The following is a 22,840-nucleotide window of genomic DNA, read 5'->3' as shown; positions in this document are numbered from 1 at the left end:
AATGTATGTTCGTGTTTCTGTGTGTTTACTACTGTATGTAAACCTACTACACTGTGCGTTAGCTCAAAAAATGGCGACACACAGTGTAGGAGGTTACACCGTTCAAACCCCTCGTTTATCCCGGCACTAGCCAGGATAAAGGAGGGGGGATGCTGAGAGCTCACTAGAGCGAGGGCTTTTTACCCAATTTTGCAATGCTGCAATTTTGGGAATAGCTCCATCTAGTGACCAGAAATGGGAAATTTTATAAATTAGAATTAATTTATAATATTTCCTGACTCGTGAAAAAAATAAAAAAAATTTGAACAATGTTTAATCACCCACACACTAAATGTTTAATTTAAAAAAAAAACAACATGTTTTTCTGGCAACATCCTGTCTGTCACGAAGCGGGTTAGTGGACCTACTAAGCCGTACCGCCGTAGCGGGGAGACAGCTGGTCAAACAACAGGACACCCCAGAAATACAATGTCCCGCATAAGGGTACCTGAATAGTCCAGATGGTGGCCGCAGCTCTGGCACAGATGGGATGGGTGCAGCAGATGGCGCCAAACGGGGTGGATGACACAGGAGCCGCAAGTTGCGACAGACGTGGCGGACTCCTCCGGACGTGGCAGAAGACACAGGACGTGGCGGATTCCTCCGGGTGTGGCAGATGACACAGGACGTGGCGGATTCCTCCGGACGTAGCAGATGACACAGGACGTGGTGGATTCCTCCGGACGTGGCAGAAGACACAGGACGTGGCACGACTCGATACTAAGGCACAGCACGGGAAACAGGAACGGGTAACAAGGCACGGGTAACAATTGGAACGAGAAACACTAAGGGATCATTTGCAAGACAGACTGGGAAAACTAACAACGCTCAGGCAAGGATTAGAAGGCCTGGGGCCTTCTTATAGACCCGGAAATCATGGCAGTTGATGATGATGACGACTTCCTATTTGTGCGCGCTGGCCCTTTAAGGCCGGGCGCGAGCGTGCGTGCGCACCCTACGGGACACAGCCGAACGGAGTGGAAGTGAGCGCTGGCGTCTCTTAGGAGGGAGACGGCCGCGGTGTCGGGAGTGAACCCGACGGCCCGCGGCCATGGAAGCTACACCGTCATTCATCCTGTTTCAACAATTAACAATGGGCCATAGAAAAAAACACCAGTCTGTTGATGTGATTAATTATTAAATATAAAATGTTTATTACACATATTCAGTTTATAAGACATGGGTCATCATTTTATAACAACTGTCACACGTTTGCATTATCCTCCGTGATACAATTATATTAGTTATACGTCGCTGATAATTTAGCACAAAACTTTCCACTAAATTGTCATTCCGTTTTAACGATTCGTTGAAATAATTTAATATATTTTTAAATGACAAACCTTTACACATTTGAATGACAAAAAATATGCAATATTGTCCGCATACAGATGAGAGAGTGCTCTGAAATTGTGTGTGTTGAAACACAACCTTGGTAGAATTTTTATGTAAAAATGTCAGTATTTCTTTAGGGTATATCAAACTTTCAGGGGAAAGTCTGTATGAGTAAAACAAAATACCCTGTTTTTCGGCGGTGATGTAAAGCGCCACCCAGTACTCGCCCGGTCTTCTAGACTCATGGGTATTTACAATAAAGGCGGCAGGCAATGAGTCCAGTTTACGGTCTGGTAGCAAGTCATAAGGCAGCACACCTCTAAATATTCCATGAGTGTGGGGGTTCCTGTTTAAAATACGTGTAATCTCCAGCGTGTTCATTCTTTTTGTATTTTAACCCCTTAAAGGGAACCTGTCACCAGCATTTCACCTATTGAACTTTACTTATCCCTCACTGGCCGCTGCTATCAAAAGTTCATTGCCGTTATCCCCTCTCCTAAACTCCTTCTCCGACTGTAAATAACGGCCTGCAAACATTTTGAGCCTTTTATCGTAATAATCCGGTGTCCCTTTGTGCGCACATACCAGAAGAGGACATTAATGCACAAGCGCGGGATTTTGTGTGCTGGGGTAAGGCAAAGAGCTGTCAATCAAAAGTAAGGAGGTGGGGTAAACTCTGAAAGACTTGAGGAATGAAGATCTGACTCTTTTCAAATGAAGATCTGACTCTTTTCAAATGAAGATCTGACTCTTTTCTGCTCATTAGCATACGGTTAGAGAACACTAAAAAACTGAATACTAAAGCTACAGAGCTGACTAAGAAGACAATTATAGGTTATATAGGAATGATTTTTCACCCTCTACCACCAGGTAGTGCTGGTTTAATAGGTGAAATGCTGGTGACAGGTTCCCTTTAAGGACGCAGCCTAGTTTGGGCCTTAAGGCTCAGAGCCCATTTTTCCAATCTGACATATTTCACTTTATGTGGTAATAACGTCGGAATGCTTAAACCTACCCAAGCGATTCTGAGATTGTTTTCTCGTGACACTTTGGGCTTTATGTTCGTGGTAAAATTTGGTCGATATATTCAGTCTTTATTTGTGAAAACTTGCAAAATTTAGAGAAAATTTACAAAAAATAGCATTTTTCAGAATTTAAATGCATCTGCTTGAAAAACAGACGGTTATACCACCCAAAATAGTTACTAGTTCACATTTCCCATATGTCTACTTTGGATTGGCATTGTTTTTTGAACATTCTTTTATTTTTCTCATTTCTCATATTTTTAAGAAAATTTCAAAAAACTTTTTTTGAAGGTACCAGTTCAGTTCTGAAGTGGATTTGAGGGGCCTATGTATTAGAAACCCCCATAAAACACCCCATTTTGAAAACTAGACCCCTCAAAGTATTCAAAACAGCATATAGAAAGTTTTTTAACCCTTCAGGCATTTCACAGGAATTAAAGCAAAGTGGAAATGAAATTTGCAAATTTCATTTTTTCTGCGGAATTTCAAATTTATTCATTTTTTTTCTGTAACAGAGAAGGTTTTACCAGAGAAATACTACTAAATATGCATTGTCCAGATTCTGCAGTTTTTAGAAATGTCCCACATGTGGCTCTAGTGCGCTTGTGGACTAAAACACAAGCCCCAGAAGCAAAGAAGCACCTAGTGCATTTTGAGGCCTCTTTTTTATTAGAATATATTTTAGGCAGCATGCCAGGTTTGAAGAGGTGTTGAGGTATCAAAACAATGGAAACCCACCAGAAGTGACCCCATTTTGGAAACTACACCCCTCAAGGAATTCATTTATGGTTTTTGTTATCATTTTGACCGCACAGTTTTTTCACAGCACCTATTTTAATTGGGCTGTGAAATGAAAAAAATGATATTTTTTCCAATAAGATGTCATTTTTGATCAAATTTTCTTATTTTCACAGGGAACAACATACCTCATTTTGTTGCCCAATTTGTCCTTAGTGCGGCAATTCCCCATTTGTGGTGATAAACTGCCGTTTGGGCCCATGGGAGGGCTCAGAAGGAAAGGACCACCATTTGGCCTACTGAAGCTTTTCTGGTGCTAAGTCATGTATGCAGAAGCCCCTGAGGTACCAGTACAGTTGAAACCCCCGAGAAGTGACCCCATTTTAAAAACTACACCCCTTAAGACATTCATCTAGAGGTGTAGTGAGCATTTTGACCCCACAGGTACTGTGTAAAAGATAATGCGCAGCAGATGGTGCAGAGTGAGATTTGCAATTTTATATATATATATATGGCATGTCAGTGTCCGATATAGTGTGCCCAGCATGCGCCACCGGAGATATACACCCCTTAAATTGTAATGTGGGTTCTCCTGGGTACGGCAATACCCTACATGTGGCTGTTATCAGCTGCCTGGGCATACGGCAGGGCTCAGAAGGGAAAGATGAGGGGGATAAGCTGTGCTGAGTGCATCAGGGTAAATTAAAAATCAAGGGATGTATGATACATTTTAAAACAATCTTTTATACAGAGCCCTGGTTTTTCGGGACACGTGTCACATTGGTATATTGTGTTCTTCCTTATCCCCCTCTTATAGCAGACTTTGCACCTCTTTTGACTTTTTCCCTTCTTGCCAGTTTGGGGAACTTCTGGAAAGTGTTGCCGACCTGGTACGATGTGTGTGGCCTCGCTTCCAGAAGTACTGGGTGCCCCCCCTTCCTGGTCCCTAAAGATTAGATTTTTGATAACCACCTCTTGAAATTCCAGGAAAGTTCCCCTCTGGCCTGCACATCGACGTAGCACGTACGCATTGTACAAAGCCATCTGTATGATGTGCCCGGCCAGCTTCTGATACCACACCGCATGGCGCTGTAGGGCTTCAGGACTTGATCTGACAAGTCCATCCCTCCCATGTACCTATTGTAGTCCAGGATGCAGTCTGGTTTGGGGGTGGCCTTTCCTTCATATATCCTAAACCTGTAGGTATACCCTGAAGCACTCTCGCACAGCTTATTCATCCTCACGCCATACCTTGCCCTCTTACCCGGCAGGTACTCGCGGAATTGAACCCTCCCTTTAAAATGTACCAGGGACTCATCAATAGAAATACACTTCTCGGGGGTGTATGCTTGGGAAAACCGGGCACTGAAACGGTCTAATAGGGGTCTCCGTTTATACAAACGGTCAAAACTGGGGTCATCTCGGGGTGGGCACGGCTCATTATCAGTATAATGTAAGAAGCGAAGTATTGCCTCCTTTATTTATTTTTTTAGGTTCCAGTTCAGTTCTGAAGTTGCTTTGAGAGGCCCATATATTAGAAACCCCTATCAAACACCCCATTTTAGAAACTAGACCCCTCAAAGTATTCACAACAGCATGTAGAAAGTTTATGAACCCTTTAGGTTTTTCACAGAAATTTAGAGCAAAGTAGAGGTGAAATTTAAATTTTTTTTTTTGTCAGAAAATCCTTTTTATACCATTTTTTTTATAACACAAAAGGTTTTACTAGAGAAACACAACTCAAAATTTATTTCCCAGATTCTGCAGATTGTAGAAATATCCCACATGTGGCCCTAGTGCGGTAATGGACTGAAGCGCCGGCCTCCGAAGCAAAGGAGCACCTAGTGGATTTTGAGCCCTCCTTTTTATTAGGCACCATGTCCGGTTTGAAGAGGTCTTGTGGTGCCAAAACAGTGAAAACCCCCCAAAAGTGACCCCATTTTGGAAACTAGACCCCTTGAGGAATCCATTGTAGTTTTCTTGGGGTGCATGCGGCTTTTTGATCAGTTTTTATTCTATTTTTATGTGGCGTGGTGACTAAAAAATAGCAATTCTACTATTGTTTTTTTGTTCTATTTTTTTTACAGCGTTCACCGTGCGCTATAAATGACATATTCACTTTATTCTGCGGGGCGATACGATTACGGCGATACCAGATGTTTATAGTTTTTTTTATGTCTTATGGCGTTTGCACAATAAAATACTTGTTGTAATAAATCATTTACTTTTTGTGTTACCTTATTCTAAGAGCCATAACGTTTTTATTTTTCCTTCAAGAAAGCCGTGCGAGGACTTATTTTTTGCGTAACGAACTGTAGTTTCCATCAGTATCATTTTTAGGTACATGCGACTTTTTGATCTCTTTTTATTCCATTTTTTAGGCGGTGAAGTGACCAAACAATTGTGATTCTGGTACGGTTTATTATTTTATTTTTTTACGGCGTTCACCGCGCGGGATAAATAACGAAATCATTTTGTAGTTCAGGCCGTTACGGACGCGGCGATACCAATTATGTATAGTTTATTTGTTTATTTATTTATTTGTTTTAATAATAAAGACTGATAACGGAAAAGGGGGGATTTTTACTTTTATTACTTTTAAAACTTTTATTTTCTTATTTTTACACAACTTTTTTTTACTTTTTTTTTTCTTTTTTACTTTGTCCCACTAGGGGACTTGAGGGCAGGAGGCCCTGATCGCTATTCTAATACACTGCACTACATGCGTAGTGCAGTGTATTAGAACTGTCAGCTACTCACTGACAGCAAGCATAGTGGGTCCTGACTCTGTCAGGACCCACTAGGCTTCCGTCAATGGCATAGCCAGACGCCATTTTTTGGTGTCCGGTTGCCATAGTCACCATCGCCGGCCGCTATCATGTAGCAGGCCGGCGATGGCGGATTAACCCCTTAGAAGCCGCGATCGCTATTGAACGTGGCTTCTGAGGGGTTAAATCTGCGGGGACCACCGCGATCGGTCCCTGCACATTGAGCTGTGATAGCCTGCTGTCGGAAACAGCAGCTATCACAGCTCATGAACGCGCCCCGCGCGAACGGCGCCGTGTTTACTCCATGACATACTATTATGTCATGGAGCGCGAACGATGCACTTACCATGACATAATAGTATGTCCTGGAGCGTTAAGGGGTTAAAGAAAATCATAAACAACTTCACGTCTTTGAGTGATTTCTATGATGTTATCAAATATTCCATAGATTATCATATTAACGGTTCTTACCAAGGATCTTGAAAAGCGTATTTCTACTCTTAGATTTCCATTACATATGAGTGAAAAATGTCTGGCACCTTCCTGATCGGTTGACAAATCAAAAGCCAATAGTGTGTAGCCGTTCAGAAATTCTTCTCTGTCGATCAGTAGCCCGCTATCTGCATTTTGCTTCCTCGCTATATGAACCAGTGACATGTATTCTCTAACGGCGTTACCATTCTCACAATCTAGCTGGAAGGGTTTTGTGGGTATTTGCTCACCATCCACATAGAGAGCCGCAAAGTTCATGTGATTATGTTTGAAACACAGAGGGTTTTGATCATAGGCCCCGGAAAACGCGTTATTATCAACAAATCCGATAATAACTGTTCTCGGTAACTGTCCCAGAAATAGATTTTCCTGGCTGCATACACGACTGCCGACAGGGACGATGAAGACATTCATGCTTACACGGTCAATAGCGTACTTTGCATTACTGCTTAAAAGTCCTTGCGCGTGCCCTAGGCGCACTGCGTGAGATATCTGCACTCTTTTGACAAAGAGCGAGGCGTTCAGAATCTGTATCTTGAAAGGTTCAGCTTCAGCCGACATTAGACAAAATTCCTCCTTACAACGGGTAAATTTTATCTTCAGATCATCGCCATTTAAAATCAACTTTTCTTGGAAAAATAAATTGCTATGAAGATGGCCCAGAACTTAAACAACTTTACTGTGATCGGTCATTAGCGCCCGCTTTGTGAACCCTGTGTTAGCACCACCAATAGCGCGTACCTGGTGCTGTCCCGCAGTGTCCTTGTAAAACAAGCCGGTTGTGAACTGCGTGGATAAAGCGTCCGAGCTGTAGTTAAGGATTGTTTCTATATAGGCTCTATATGGATGCAGACTGTTAGATTGAGATATAAGTCTGTCACCTAGTGAAACATCTAATTGGTTAAACAACGTGGCTATAGGATAATTGGTCAGGCTCACACGGGCTCCATCAGCGATTGGTGTCTTGTCGTATTTAACAATTCGGAGCGTTAAGTAGAGTAGCGTGTTGTTTCGGTCTAAATTGTGTACACTGATGCCGGCTATGTAGAATTAGAGCGGTGCGGCTTCTGCTATGGCGGCTAGCGGTTGAACCTCGACGTACAGGCTTTTTCAATGCTGGTCTGTGTAGGCTGTATTTCAAATAGGTCCAGTTCTGATTTGGCGCATTCATCGGACGCTGTATGAATGAAAGCCATGTCTGCTAGAGTTCTTGCCATAATGTTCAAACTATGTTATGCGCTTCACAACGTGTGTTTTTTTTCTTTTTATTCCTTTTGGGTCCTCCCCTGTTGCTGTGGTGTTGGGTTGCTCTCCGTTGTCTCGCCTCTTTGCGTTTCCATTTCCTTTTAGGTTTGTTCTTAGCGATGTAAACTAATCCAGAGCCTTCCTGTGGCTCGCCGGCTATTTTGTTCATCATAGCTGCTGAAACACGACCCACAACATCTTGAGCTAAACCCCTCACAGCAGTTTTCACGTGAGGTTTTACTATTTCTAAACCTCGTCTAAACAACGCCACGGCTTTCCTGAATAAACTTCGAAAGACACCACCTAAACCGCGACCAGACATGTATGCGTTACCGTGAAATCCTGGTAAGTCATGCCCAGCCTGTGCCTTATAGTAGCTGGCGTAAATATGCGACTCCCCATAGTTTTTCATGATTACCATGCCGCCTTTTTAATTAGTACGTGCCTCTTAGCGGGCGAAAGTGTAGTTTAACGATCGACTTAAATGTCACATTTCTGTTTGGATCGCTCTTTATTTGAATAGTAATACGATCAAAGTGGTTTTTACTGACGTTGACGTAATCAGGTTTGACATAATGCTGTGTGATCATTTTGCTGTCATTGCCTGTAATTTCAACCGTTTGTAATAAGGGTACAAAACTATCCTCGACTCTTTGATGTTCGATTATATCTGTATAGACGTATAGCGTGTAAAACCCGCTTTTTATATCGGCACATTTTGTGCCAATGCCGGCTGCATTGGTTTTATTAGAGTCTAACCCCAATATGTTTGTCAGTCTATCGCTGAGTATGAAAGGATGCAGCCCTGTTACAGTCACTATTCTTTCAATGGCGTCATATGACAATTTTACATCAATAGGCGGATGCTTGTAATTCTCAATCCTCTCGTTGACGCTTTTTACCAGTTCTTTAACAGAATTGTAATATCCTGACTTCACGTTGACTTGCTTAAGTGCACCGCCTGGCAGACCTAAATATATGTAGCCTTCATCCGTTTCAAATGTATTCCAAGTGTGTGGGTACTGTATCTCTGTAAGCCCGACTTCCCAGGGTCCAATTAATGTGACCGGTTTAGAAAGTTTTATTGTGTAATTAGATATCTAATTTTGTGGATATGTACGGTATGATTGCATTGCTTGGAAGCGTTATATAAAACGGTGCCGTCTCCATCTTTCAGCGTTTTTAAATATTTGTTAGCTGCCGCTTTTCAATCCAACTCTTGAATGATGTTGGGTACCCGCGCCACTTCACGTAATATAATGTTTCACCTCTGACACGCTTTTTAAAAAAAAACAAAAAACGTTTTCAATTCTGTACACCCGATCGTGGTTTTCCGGTATTATTTGTAATTCTTCGGCGTAGAAAGAGCCTTCAATCGGGTCCCCAGAGGCGTCCTTTAACTTCTACAGAGGCTTCAAGCCTTTAGTGTTTACCGCCTGCACAGTAAACATTTCATCCGTGAACATCTGTTCATAGCCTTTGCTGAAAAGATCCTTAAATTTCGAAATCCTGACCTGGTCGCCGTCTTTAAACAAGGGTTTAACTTTTTTAGCTTTGAAATATTCGCTGTAAATATTCTTCCAAATGTCTAGCGAATTTGCGTTTGTGACGTCCACCGGTCGACAGCGTATTGTCCTGTGTCCTGTGTGGTTATAACTGAACATTAAATCCTGCAGAACATCTATATAATGGAAAGGGTTGTGCGCTGTAAAATAGCGCTTCATTTTAGATTTTAATGTCCGGTTAAATCGCTCTACTACGGCGGCTTTAACGTTGTTGTTGGTTAGAAAACGGTGTATATTGTTAATCTTTAGTACTTTTTTTTACATTTGTATTCAAAAACTCTTTGCCTCTATCGTTGTGCAATTTTTGGGGCATACGTCCATCGAGTAAAATGGTCTGAAAGGCGCCTGCCTGTTTTCGCCTGTAAAACGGTCGCCCAGGCATATTTTGAAAATACATTGATAACTGTGAGAATATATTTTCTGCCTTCGTTGAAATTGGCAACATCAATCATGGAAACGAGATCGGCCTGCCACTGGGCATCTACCCTCGATACACAAATCATATTTCTTTTAAAATTATGCCTTAATCTCTTATGAATTGAATAGGCAAATGAATGGGCAGATGTTTGCCGACGTATTGTAGCCCTATTTTCAGGCGTAAATCGAGGCATAATACGCCTCGTTTACGCCTGAAAATAGGTCGTGTGAACCCAGCCTAATGGTTGACTACGTCAAATGTACATTGTTCGCAATGTTAGCTACGCCTGAACTAAAATTCCATCTGAATCATCTCCTTAATACACTTCTTCATATTATTCTATTTCCACATAACCCATCCTATACCAGGGTGGCCGAGTGCTTTAAGGTGTTGGACTTAAAAATCCAATCGACATATAAGATGCGTGGGTTCGAATCCCACCCCAGGTGATCCTTTTAAACATTGTTTTATTTTTTATTAAAATTTTTTACAATAAATTTACCCAGCAATTTTATGTGTTTATACAAAATGAACAAATTGAGCTTTTATTCAAATAATTTGTGAATAACTTGTTCAGATATAACCCTGGTCATGCCTCAGTTACAGCAATCACCAATCACAATCATTATTCAAAATGTAACCCTGTCATGCGCACAGGTATACTCATAGATTCAGAAAACCGCAGAAAACATGTTCGGATGCGTTCCAGGCATGTCAGGGCATGCTTCTGTTCAATGAACCTCTGCCCACAACTCGGTATGCACCAATCACATCTTGGCTTCAGCAAGCACCAATCACAATCCTTCTACGTGCGCGTCATATGATGCTGTTCCGGAAAGGGCGGGGTCATCTACCGGACCCGGAAAGGGGTGTTCGACGGATGCTGAAGAGACGGGTCAATATTCAGCCGGAACCAGAAGGGTGTGGTCTGGGAAATGCAGTTTCTGGAAGAGGCGTGTCACGGAAACGGAAGGGTGTGGTCTGGGGAACCCGGGTTCCGGAAGAGGCGTGTCATTATTTCAGCCGGAACCGGACGTGCGTGGCCTGGGGGAGGCGCCTAATAGCAAAGATCAATATAGCCACGCCCTAGCCATGCCCCTGAAGGGGCGTGGTACCTGCCAAAACTAGTTTGACGACAAATAGCTCTATACTACTTGCAGTATATCGTGATTCTGACAGTTTCCTTTGAAGCTCTGCCTCTGGCAGGGCAGTACGAAGATGGCCGACCTTTGTTAGGCTCCTAGGCTGCCATAACAACCGTTGTCAATGGCCGATCGTGCTGCAGGGGGGCGCGATGGCTTTTTTCACAGGGCGCCCCCCTGATTCTAACACTTTAAATGCTGTGGTTGCGATTGACCATGGCATTTAAGGTGTTAAACTGGCGTAATAAAAGTGAGCTTTGATTCCACCCGTTGCATTGAGGTGTCGGCTGTATAGCACAGCCGTCACCTGCTTTCTATGGAGCAAGCTCAGCCCGTGAGCTCGCTACATACTTCCCCTTAAACCTTAACGTGATATTGCGTTAAGGATTTTATCATGACTCGGTCTGTACCACAGAACTGGCGCATAGCCAATATGGTTCCAATATTCAATAAGGGTTCAAAAAGTGAGCACAGAAACTATAGACCTGTAAGTTTAACCTTCATTGTGGGTAAAATGTTTTAGGGTTTTCTAAGAGATGCTATTCTCAAATATCTTAATGAAAATAAACTGTTAACGCAGCATCAGCGTGGGTTTATGAGGGATCTGTCCTGTCAAACTAGTCTGATCAGCTTCTATGAGGAGGTAATTTCTAGACTGGACCTGGGTAAGGCTGTGGATGTGGTGTATCTAGACTTTCAAGGGCATTTAATACTGTGCCGCATAAAAGGTAGGTATATAAAATGAAAATGCTGGGACTGGGGGAAAATATGTGTAATTGGGTTAACAACTGGCTCAGTGATAGAAAACAGAGTGGTTATTAACCCCTAGGCGCACCACGACGCAACTGTACATCCTAGTGGCCAGTGTCTTAGCGCACGAGGACGTACAGTTACTGCGCGGTCGGCAGACAGTGTGCACTGGGAATCAGGAGGCCAGCTGTTCCTCCAGGACTGCCATGTATGGAAGCCTACGAGGACCAGCCTTTAAGCTGGTCCTCGTAGACTTACTGTCAGAGTGACTGTGACGTCACACTGACAGTTGGAATACATTACACTACCTAGGTAGTGTAATGTATTCTAGCAGCGATCAGAGCTGCAGGTCAAAAAAGAAAGTGTAAGGCTGGGTTCACACGTGGCGGAATTTCACTTAAATTCCGCTGCGGACACTCCGCAGCGTTAATCCGCAGCGGAGCCGTTTGTCCATTGACTTACACTTTAATTTAGCAGTGTTCGTTTAGACGAGGCATAAAATTCCGCTGCGGAGCATAGGCTGCGGAGCGGAATTTGGTGTCCGCAGCATGCTCTGTCTGTTGCGGAGCAGTGGCGGACTCATGGCGGAATTTCTCCATTGACTTCAATGGAGATTCTAATTTCCGCAATGAAGTCCGCAGCTGTCATGCACATGTTATGTGTGCTGCGGATCCGTCTTGCTTTTTTAACTTGACATTTCTTCATTCTGGCTGGACCTATGTATTTCTAGGTCTACAGCCAGACTGAGGAAGTCAATGGGGCTCCCGTAATGACGGGAGCGTTGCTAGGAGACGTCAGTAAATAGTCACTGTCCAGGGTGCTGAAAGAGTTAAGCGATCGGCAGTAACTGTTTCTGCACCCGGGACAGTGACTACCGATCCCAATATACATGTATCTGTAAAAAAAAATGAAGTTCGTACTTACCGAGAACTCCCTGCTTCTGTCTCCAGTCCGGCCTCCCAGGATGACGTTTCAGTCTAAGTGACGGCTGCAGCCAATCACAGGCCAATAACAGGCTGCAGCGGTCACATGGACTGGCGCGTCATCCAGGGAGGTCGGGCTGGATGCCGAAAGAGGGACGCGTCACCAAGACAACGGGCGGTAAGTATGAATTTCTTTGACTTTCACAAGGGAAAGTGCTGTCCCTTCTCTCTATCCTGCACTGATAGGGAGAAGGGAAGTACTTTTACCGCAGTCCGCAGCAGCTAGTCCGCATCAATTTACTGCACATTTTGTGCAGATCCGCTGCAGAATCTGCAACGCAGATTCTGTGCGGCATTGATGCGGACAGTTGCGGAGGAAATCCGCCACGTGTGGTCATGCCCTAAAAAGTTTAAAAAAAATTTAAAAAGTTAATAAAAATGTTTCACAAAAGTGTAAAAATAAAAGATTTTTTTCCTATAATAAGTCTCTTATTATTGGAAAAAAAATTGAACCGTTAAAAAACAGTACCTGGGCAATAAATATCACCGCGTACGTAACAACCCAAACTATAAAACTATAATGTTATTTTTCCCGCATGGTGAACACCGCATAAAAAATATACTAAAAACAATGCCAGAATCACTATTTTTTGGTCACCTCCCCTCTCAAATATAGAATAAAAAGTGATCAAAAAGTCGCATGTACCCCAAAATAAAATCAATAAAAACTACAACCCGCCCGCAAAAACAAGCCCTTACACCGCTTTTTTGACTGAAAACTAAAAAAGTTGTGGCTCTCAGAATATGGTGACACAGAAAATAAATTATTTTATAAACAAGTGATTTTATTTAGCAAAATCTGCAAAACATAGAAAAACGACATACATATGGTATCGCCGTAATCCTACCAACCCCCAGAATAAAGTAAAGCTGTATTTTTTAGCGCATAATGAACGCTGTAAGAAATAAAGAATTTAAAACACCAAATTCACAGTCACCTTAGCTCTAAATAAAATGTTATAAAAAGTGATCAGAAAGTTGTAAATAAAAAATAGGTACCAATAACAACTACAGCTTGTCTCGCCAAAAATAAGCCGTCACACCTCTCAATCCACCAAAAAATACAAAGGTTATGGCTCTCAGAATGTGTTGATACAAAACAATACAAAGTGATACAAAGTGATACAAAGTGATACAAAGTGAAAGCGGTAAAAACGAAACCCAAAACACAATGCAGGAATCGCAGTTTTTTCCAATTTCACCCCGCAAAGAATTTTATTTTCGGTTTCCCAGTACATTATATGGTACTTTAAATGGTGTCAATAGAAACTACAACTTTTCCCACAAAAAAATAAGCCCTCACACCGCTCTATTGATGGAAAAATAAAAAGGTTATGGCGTTTGCAAGGCGGGGAGTGAAAAACGAAAATGGAAAACCAAAAAAGGATCAGTCCTGCAAAGATTAATTAATTTCTATTTTAAAAAAAACAATTATCACCACATGTGCGGTATAGCCGTACTCGGGAGAGATTGTGTTGCAAATCTTTGGTGACTTTTTATCCTTTATCCCTTGTGAAAATGAAAAAATTCAACATTTTAGTGGACAAAATTGTTGATATTCATTTTCACTGCCTAATTCCACTAAATTCTGCAAAAACCCTGTGTGGTCTAAATGCTCACTATACACCAAGAAAAATTCCTTGAGGGGTGTAGTTTCCCAAATGGGGTCACTTTTGGGGTGTTTCCACTGTTTTGGTCGCTTCAGGGCATTGCAAACGCGACATGGAACTGAAAACCAATCCAGCAAAATCTGTGCTCCAAAATCCAAATGGTGCTTCTTCCCTTCTGAGCTCTGCCAAGGGTCCAAACAGCAGTTTATTACCACATATGGGGTATTTCCATAATTGGGAGAAAATGCTTTACAAATCTTGGGGTGCATTTTCTTCTTTAATCCTTGAAATATTAAAAATTTCTATGTTTGTTGTTTTAGAAAAACAGTAGATTTTCATTTTCACAGACTAAGGCTTTATTCAGACGAACGTGAATTACGTCCGTGCAACGCGCGTGATTTGCACGCGCGTTGCACGGACCTATATGTGTCTATGGGGCCGTGCAGACATGTCCGTGATTTTTGCTCAGCGTGAGTCCGCTGAAAAAAAGTCACGACATGTCCGTTCTTTGGGCGTTTTGCACGCATCACGCACCCATTGAAGTCAATGGGTGCGTGAAAACCACGCATGCCGCACGGAAGCACTTCCGTGCGAACTGCGTGATTCGCGCAAGAGCTGTCAAAAGGATGAATGTAAACAGAAAAGCACCACGTGCTTTTTTATTTACAAACATCCAAACGGTGTGTCTTTGAGAAGAGCGAACCCGGACAACCGAACCGAACTTCACCGGGTTCGGCGGAACTCGTTTTCGCCGAACCCGGCAAAAAAATTTCCGGTACGCGACGTCAGGAGATAGTCACTGTCCATGGTGCTGAAAGAGTTAAACTGTTTCAGCACCATGGACAGTGACTTCCGATCCCAATATACATGAACCTGTAGAAAAAAAAACGAAGTTCTGACTTACCGACAACTCCCGGCTTCTTCCTCCAGTCTGACCTCCCGGGATGACAATTCAGGCCACGTGACAGCTCCAGCCAATCACAGGCCAAGCACAGGCTGCAGCGGTCACATGGACTGCCGCGTCATCCAGGGAGGTGGGGCCAGATGTCAAGAGAGGCGCGTCACCAAGGACGCGTCACCAAGGCAACGGCCGGGAAGTCCTCGGTAAGTACGAACCTCTTTTTTTTTTTTAACAGGTTGCTAGATATGGTGATCGGAATTCACTGTCGAGGGTGCTAAAAGAGTTACTGCCGATCAGTTAACTCTTTCAACACCTTGGACAGTGACTGACGTCGGCTAGCCTCATCTCTATGATGGCGGCTGCGCGAAAATCACGCAGCCGCGCATCATACACGGATGACACACGGAGCTGGCAAGTGATTTTTGCGCGCGCAAAACGCCGCGTTTTTGCGTCCGCAAAAACGCCACGTTCGTGTGAATCCAGCCTTACTCCAATAAATATAGCAAAATACCTGTGGGGTCAAAATGCTTACCATACCCCTAAATAAATTCCTTGAGGGGTGTAGTTTCCAAAATGGGGTCACATTTGGGAAGTTTACACTTTTTTGGCACCACAAGACCTCTTCAAACCTGACATGGTTCCTAAAATATAATCTAAAAAAAAAAGCAGATCCCAAAATTCACTATTTGCTCCTTTGCTACTGAGTCCTGTGTTTCGGTCCATTAGGACACTAGTGCCACGTGTGATATTTCTAAAAACTGCAGAACCTGGGCAATAAGTTAATTTCGGCAAAAAAAAAAATTTAATTTGTAAATTTCCCCTCTACATTGCTTTATTTTCTGTGAAACGCCTAATGGGTAAAGAAACTTTCTGAATGGTGTTTAGAATACTTTCAGGGGTGGTTTTTAAAATTGTGATTTATTGGGGGATTCTAATATATAAGGCCCTCAAAACCACTTCAGAACTAAACTGGTACCTGTAAAAATAGCCTTTTGAAATTTTCTCGAAAATGTGAGCAATTGCTGCTAAAGTTCTAAGCCTTGTAAGGTCCGCGAAAAAAAAAGGACGTTCAAAAAACAATGCAAACATAAAGTAGACATATGGGAAATGTTAACTAGTGACTATTTTGTGTGGTATTACTATCTGTCTTACAAGCAAACACATTTAAATTGATAAAAATGCACATTTTTGCACATTTTCAAAAATTTTGGTGTTTTTGACTAATAAATATTGAATTTATCGACCAAAGTTTTCCACTATCATAAAGTACAATATGTCACGAGAAAAAAAATCTCAGAATCACTTGGATAGATAAAGAATTCCCAAGTTATTACCACATAAAGTGACACGTCAGATTTTAAAAAAATCCTCAAAGTGGGTCACAGTTACCAGTGAGGATCCATAGGGGTCAGTACTGGGCCCTCTTCATTTAATGTGTTTATAAATGACCTTTTTGAGAATTTACAGAGTATAATTTCAGTATTTGCCGATAATACTAAGCTTTGTAAAGTAATCAACACAGAGGATGAAAATGTAATACTACAGAGGGATTTGGAGAAGCTGGAGGTTTGTGCAGAGGAAGGGCAAATGGAGTTTAACCCCTACCCGCACGAGTAAGTAACTATACGTCGTTGCGGGAGGTTACTTCCCGCACGAGGACGTATAGTTACTGAGTTGTTTCCGGTGCACACTGTCGCCGACAGCTGACACTCTACTCTTGCCGGCCAGCGGTCCTTTGCCGCTGATTTCGGCAAATTAACCCCTTACATTCGGCGATCGGTTGCAATCTCCGAATTTTAGGGGTTTCTAGCATATTGCCAGACCCCAGTCCGAAATCGCTGGGTTTGCTGATAGCATGCAAACGGAAGCCAAACAATGGCCTCCATGTCTGCCATGGACGGAAGCCCAACAGGACCAACCTTCGGCTGGTCCTGATAGGCTTCCTGTCAGAGTGACAGGAAGTCACTGTGTCGTTCCCGATGCACACTGTTGGCGACAAGGTGTGCATCGGGAACTGGGAGGTCAGCTGTCCCCGAAAGCTGACACTCCAGTGTTGCCGATCAGCGGCTCATCGCCGCTGATTTTGGCAATTAACCCGTTAAATGTGGTGCTCGATTGCGATTGCCACATTTAGGGGGTTTGTAGCACATCAGCAGCCCACATGCAATTGTGGGCATTGCAGATGCTTCTGCTGGCATCCGGAGGCCAGGCAACGACCTCCGGGTCTGCCATGTATGGAAGCCTATGAGGACCCGCCTCTGGCTGGTCCTCGTAGACTTACTGTCAGAGTGACTGTGACGTCACACTGACAGTTGGCATACATTACACTACTTGTTAGTGTAATGTATTCTAGCAGCGATCAGAGCTGCAGGTAAAAAAAATAAAGTGTAAAAAGTAAAAAAAAGTTAATAAAAATGTTTTATAAATGTGTAAATATAAAAGTTTTTGTTTTCCTATAATAAGTCATTTATTATAGGAAAAAAATGAAACCGTTAAATAAAAGTACACATATTTGGTATCACAGTGTTCGTAATGACCCAAACTATGAAACCATAATCTTATTTTTTCCGCACGGTGAACGCCGCAAACAAAATAAATGGTAAACTATGTCAGCATCGCTATTTTTTGGTCACCACCCCTCCAGAGATATAGATTAAAAGGTTATCAAAAAGTCGCATTTACCCCAAAATAGTACCAATAAAAACGACAACTCGTCCCACAAAAAACAAGACCTCCCACAGCATTTTTGACTAAAAAATAAAATAGTTACAGCTCAGAATATGCTGTCTCAGAAAATGAATTATTTTAATAGAAACTTAATTTTATTGTGCAAACGCTGCAAAACGTAAAAAAAACTATATACATATGGTATCGCCGTAATCATACCGACCCACAGAATAAAGTAAAACGTAATTTATTGCGGACCGTGAACGCTGTAAGAAATAAAAAATGTAAACCGCCAAAATCGCAGTTTTTTGGTCACCTTAGCTCTAAAAAAGATGTAATAAAAAGTGATCAGGAAGATGTATCTACCTTAAAATGGTACCAATGAAAGCTACAGCTCGTCCCGCCAAAAATAAGCCCCCAGACTGCTCAATCATCCAAAAAATAAAAAAAGTTCTAGATGTCAGAATGTAATGATACAAAACAACTAAATTTTTTTAACAAAGTCTTTTCTTTGTAAAAGTAGTAAAATATAAAAAAAAACTATATAAATTTGGTATCACCATAATCGTATTGAGACACAGAATAAAACTAAACTTGTTGTATTTATCGCACAGTGAAAGACATAAAAACAAAACCCCAAAAACAATGGAGGAATGTGGCTTGAATAACAAGTGGTTTGTATATTAAGTGGAGTTCCAAAAACCGGATTGATTTACTGTGTTGTGTGTGACAAAGTGGGGGGCCATTGTATGTGATATATGTATTGATTGCTTGCTTGCTACAAAGTTTGCAAAAGTGACATAATTTGTAACCATTTTTCCTTTGCAGTTTCCTGAGTAGCTGAGTAAGGGGGAGGGGTTAGCTGCTACCTGGTGCTATAAATCAGGCCTCACTACTCTGTAGAGCCTGCTCTGTGGCTTGAATAACTAGTGGTTTGTATATTAAGTGGAGTTCCAAAAACCGGAGTTCAAAAGAGGAGTTAAAGCCCAAGTAAGTGCTCTTCTACTTCTTTATCTTTTTGATTAACACCTGTTCGCTGTTTTTTTGTAACTGGGATAATGGACAGCAAGATTGGAGGTTTTCTTCAGTGCACAGTTTGCCATATGTATGCACAACTGGAGCCGGAGTTCCAGGGTGAATATCTCTGTGGCAGATGTGAGCATATTGTTCACCTGGAAGCTCGTATTAGAGATCTGGAGGAGCAGAATGCAACACTGAGGAGGATAGACAATTTTGAACGGAGCTTGCTACTCACAGAGCATGCAGTTAGTGGGTTACAACTGGAGGGTGAAGACATGGGTGAGCAGGATCAGGTAAGTAGCTGGGTTAATGTAGTTAGGGGCAGTAGAAAGGGGTCAAAGACAAGGAAGGCCGATCCGGTTTCTGACATTCCAGGCAAAATTGCCAAGTTGGGTGATGATGCGAGGGTGTCAGTCTCAGAAATGGCAGCCCTAGTGGATACTGATCTCCCTAACAGCCGGGAGAACAGCCCAGCTAGTAGTCGGCGGGATGGTAATGCAGGTAAGCCAAGACAATTGATAGTCGTAGGGGATTCTATAATCAGGAAGACGGATAGAATTATTTGTCGCCAAGACCACCTCAACCGAATGGTTTGCTGTCTCCCTGGTGCCAGGGTTCGGCATGTGGTGGAACGGGTGGACAAATTGCTGGGAGGGGCTGGTGATGATCCAGCTGTCGAGGACCATGTCGGTACCAATGACAGAATAAATGGTAGGTGGAGGAGCCTTAAGAATAATTTTAAAGAACTAGGCTACAAGCTGAAGGGAAGGACCTCCAAGTTTGTATTCTCAGGAATACTGCCTGTGCCATGCGCATCACAGGAAAGACAGCGGGAGCTTAGGGAGTTAAATGCATGGCTGAAGTCTTGGTGTAGAGGAGAAGGATTTGGGTTCCTAGAGCACTGGGCTGACTTTTCATTGGGGTACAAACTGTATTCTGCAGATGATTTGCACCTAAATGGAAGGGGGTCCGCTGTGCTGGGGGAGAGAATTCTAGCTGGGGTGGCGGAGTATTTAAACTAGGGCTGAGGAGGGAGGTCAATGTAGAAAAAAAAAGGGGTAGCCAGGTTAGAGAGGGGTCAGACTATATTGGTGGGGGGAGAAACAGAATACTAAATGGGTTCTTTAGCTCTGTATATACAACTGAAGAAAGAGCAGCTGATGTAGCCGGTGCCAGTGTTGTTAATATATCAGTTGATATACTGAATTGGATGAATGTAGAGATGGTCCAAGCTAAATTAAATAAAATAAATGTGCACAAGGCCCCGGGACCAGATGGGTTACACCCTAGAATTCTTAAAGAGCTTAGTTCAGTTATTTCTGTCCCCCTTTTCATAATATTCAGAGAATCTCTAGTGACTGGTATAGTGCCAAGGGACTGGCGCAGGGCAAATGTGGTGCCTATTTTCAAAAAGGGCTCTAGGTCTTCCCCGGGTAATTATAGACCAGTAAGCTTAACATCCATCGTGGGGAAAATGTTTGAGGGGCTATTGAGGGACTATATACAGGATTATGTGACAATAAATAGCATTATAAGTGACAGCCAGCACGGTTTTACTAAGGACAGAAGTTGTCAAACTAACCTAATCTGTTTTTATGAAGAGGTGAGCAGAAGTCTAGACAGAGGGGCCGCTGTGGATTTAGTGTTTTTGGACTTTGCAAAGGCATTTGACACTGTCCCCCATAGACGCCTAATGGATAAATTAAGGACTATAGGTTTAGAAAATATAGTTTGTAATTGGATTGAGAATTGGCTCAAGGACCGTATCCAGAGAGTTGTGGTCAATGATTCCTTCTCTGAATGGTCACCGGTTATAAGTGGTGTACCCCAGGGTTCAGTGCTGGGACCACTATTATTCAACTTATTTATTAATGATATAGAGGAAGGGATTAATAGCACTATTTCTATTTTTGCAGATGACACCAAGCTATGTAATATAGTTCAGACTATGGAAGATGTTCATGAATTACAGGCAGATTTAAACAAACTAAGTGTTTGGGCGTCCACTTGGCAGATGAAGTTTAATGTAGATAAATGTAAAGTTATGCATCTGGGTACCAACAACCTGCATGCATCATATGTCCTAGGGGGCGCTACACTGGCGGATTCACTTGTTGAGAAGGATCTGGGTGTACTTGTAAATCATAAACTCAATAACAGCATGCAGTGTCAATCAGCTGCTTCAAAGGCCAGCAGGATATTGTCGTGTATTAAAAGAGGCATGGACTCACGGGACAGGGATGTAATAATGCCACTTTACAAAGCATTAGTGAGGCCTCATCTAGAATATGCAGTTCAGTTCTGGGCTCCAGTTCATAGAAAGGATGCCCTGGAGTTGGAAAAAATACAAAGAAGAGCAACGAAGCTAATAAGGGGCATGGAGAATTTAAGTTATGAGGAAAGATTGAAAGAATTAAACCTATTTAGCCTTGAAAAAAGACGACTAAGGGGGGACATGATTAACTTATATAAATATATTAATGGCACATACAAAAAATATGGTGAAATCCTGTTCCTTGTAAAACCCCCTCAAAAAACAAGGGGGCACTCCCTCCGTCTGGAGAAAAAAAAAGGTTCAAGCTGCAGAGGCGACAAGGCTTCTTTACAGTAAGAACGGTGAATTTATGGAATAGCCTACCGCAGGAGCTGGTCACAGCAGGGACAGTAGATGGCTTTAAAAAAGGGTTAGATAATTTCCTAGAACAAAAAAATATTAGCTCCTATGTGTAGACATTTTTCCTTCCCTTTTCCCTTCCCTTGGTTGAACTTGATGGACATGTGTCTTTTTTCAGCCGTACTAACTATGTAACTATGTAACAGTTTTTTCGTATTTCAGCCCGCAAATTATTTTTTTTCAGTTTCCCAGTAAATTTTCTGGTACTTTAAATGGTGTTAATAGAAACTACAACTCTTCCCGCAAAAAGTACGCCCGCACACCGCTCTATTGACGGAAAAATAAAAAAAAATTATGACCCTTGGAAGGCGGGGAGTGAAAAACGAAAATGAAAAAGCAAAAAAAGGATCAGTCCTGAAAGGGTTAATTCATTTTAATTTAAAAAAAAAAAACATTTATGACCACATATGGGGTATTGCCGTAATCGGGAGAAATTGCTTTAAAAATGCTGGGGTGCTTTTCTTCTTTTATCCCTTGTGAAAATTACAAAATTCAACATTTTAGTGGACAAAAATGTTGATATTCAGTTTCATGGCCTAATTCCACGAAATTCTACAAAAAACCTGTCGGGTCAAAATGCTCACTATACCCCTAGAAAAATTCCTTGAGGGGTGTAGTTTTCAAAATAGGGTCACTTTTAAGGGGTTTCCACTGTTTTGGTCCCTCCGGGGCATTGCAAACCCGACATGGCACTGAAAACCAATCCAGCAAAATCTGCGCACCAAAATCCAAAAGGCGTATATCTTCTTACTATACCATAAATGTCACTTTGGGAATACCGCTTTAATTCGCCCTCTTTCCCACACTGCTGCTCCGTTTCTCTATGTTTACAAGGTAACATAACACCATGTCTTGTGAGTGGGGCAGCCGATCTCCATTATGTGATTTGATATCACATCATTGCCTTGTATACAGAGATAGACCGATAACCACTTTTAGGTAAACTGACAAAGCTAAATTTACCATACTGCGAGTATAACAAAAAAGATATACACAGTGAGGAAAAAACTCTTTATTAAAAGGAAAAATTCTAACATCACATCAACGTTACACATAATATTTAGAGCAGGATGAGGGGAGATCATTGTGCGGCTTTGTCAGGAAAGGAGAGCTGGTTCATGCAAAAACCCTGTTCTGTGGATAATAACACAACTATAAAAAATTTCCATGTGTAAAGTAGAATGCCAATGTTGTTTTAGGTTTACTTACATTCATTCTCCCATTCTCAAAATTACAAATTTATAGAGCCTATTAGTGTCTCCGACTACAGTCATGTAAAAACATAAGAACACCCCATGTAAAATTTTTGGGACTTTTTAACACATGTGGACATACCAGTATTTGATCTTAAAGGGGTTATTTAGCCCCTAAAAATGTATGGCCTATCCACAGGATAGGCCATGAATAGCTGATGGGTCGGGCTCCGACTGTTGGGACCCCCGCCGATCAGCTGTTTTGAAGGGGGTGC

General features: G+C 42.1%; 1 protein-coding gene across 1 annotated transcript in view; it reads right to left on the bottom strand.

The window, feature by feature from the left end:
- Positions 1 to 8,076: 8,076 nt before the first annotated feature.
- LOC142760402 (uncharacterized) overlaps positions 8,077 to 22,840 on the bottom strand; it is a 104,678-nt gene continuing 89,914 nt past the window's right edge. Inside the window, 1 exon segment of the mRNA XM_075863589.1 lies at positions 8,077 to 8,612. Within this exon segment, the coding sequence (XP_075719704.1) occupies positions 8,077 to 8,612 (536 nt within the window).

The sequence above is a fragment of the Rhinoderma darwinii genome, chromosome 4 (assembly GCF_050947455.1).
Source record: "Rhinoderma darwinii isolate aRhiDar2 chromosome 4, aRhiDar2.hap1, whole genome shotgun sequence".
Classification (NCBI taxonomy): Eukaryota; Metazoa; Chordata; class Amphibia; order Anura; family Rhinodermatidae; genus Rhinoderma; species Rhinoderma darwinii.
The sequence above is the reverse complement of the archived record's forward strand: the minus strand, read 5'-3'. Positions and strand labels throughout refer to the sequence as shown.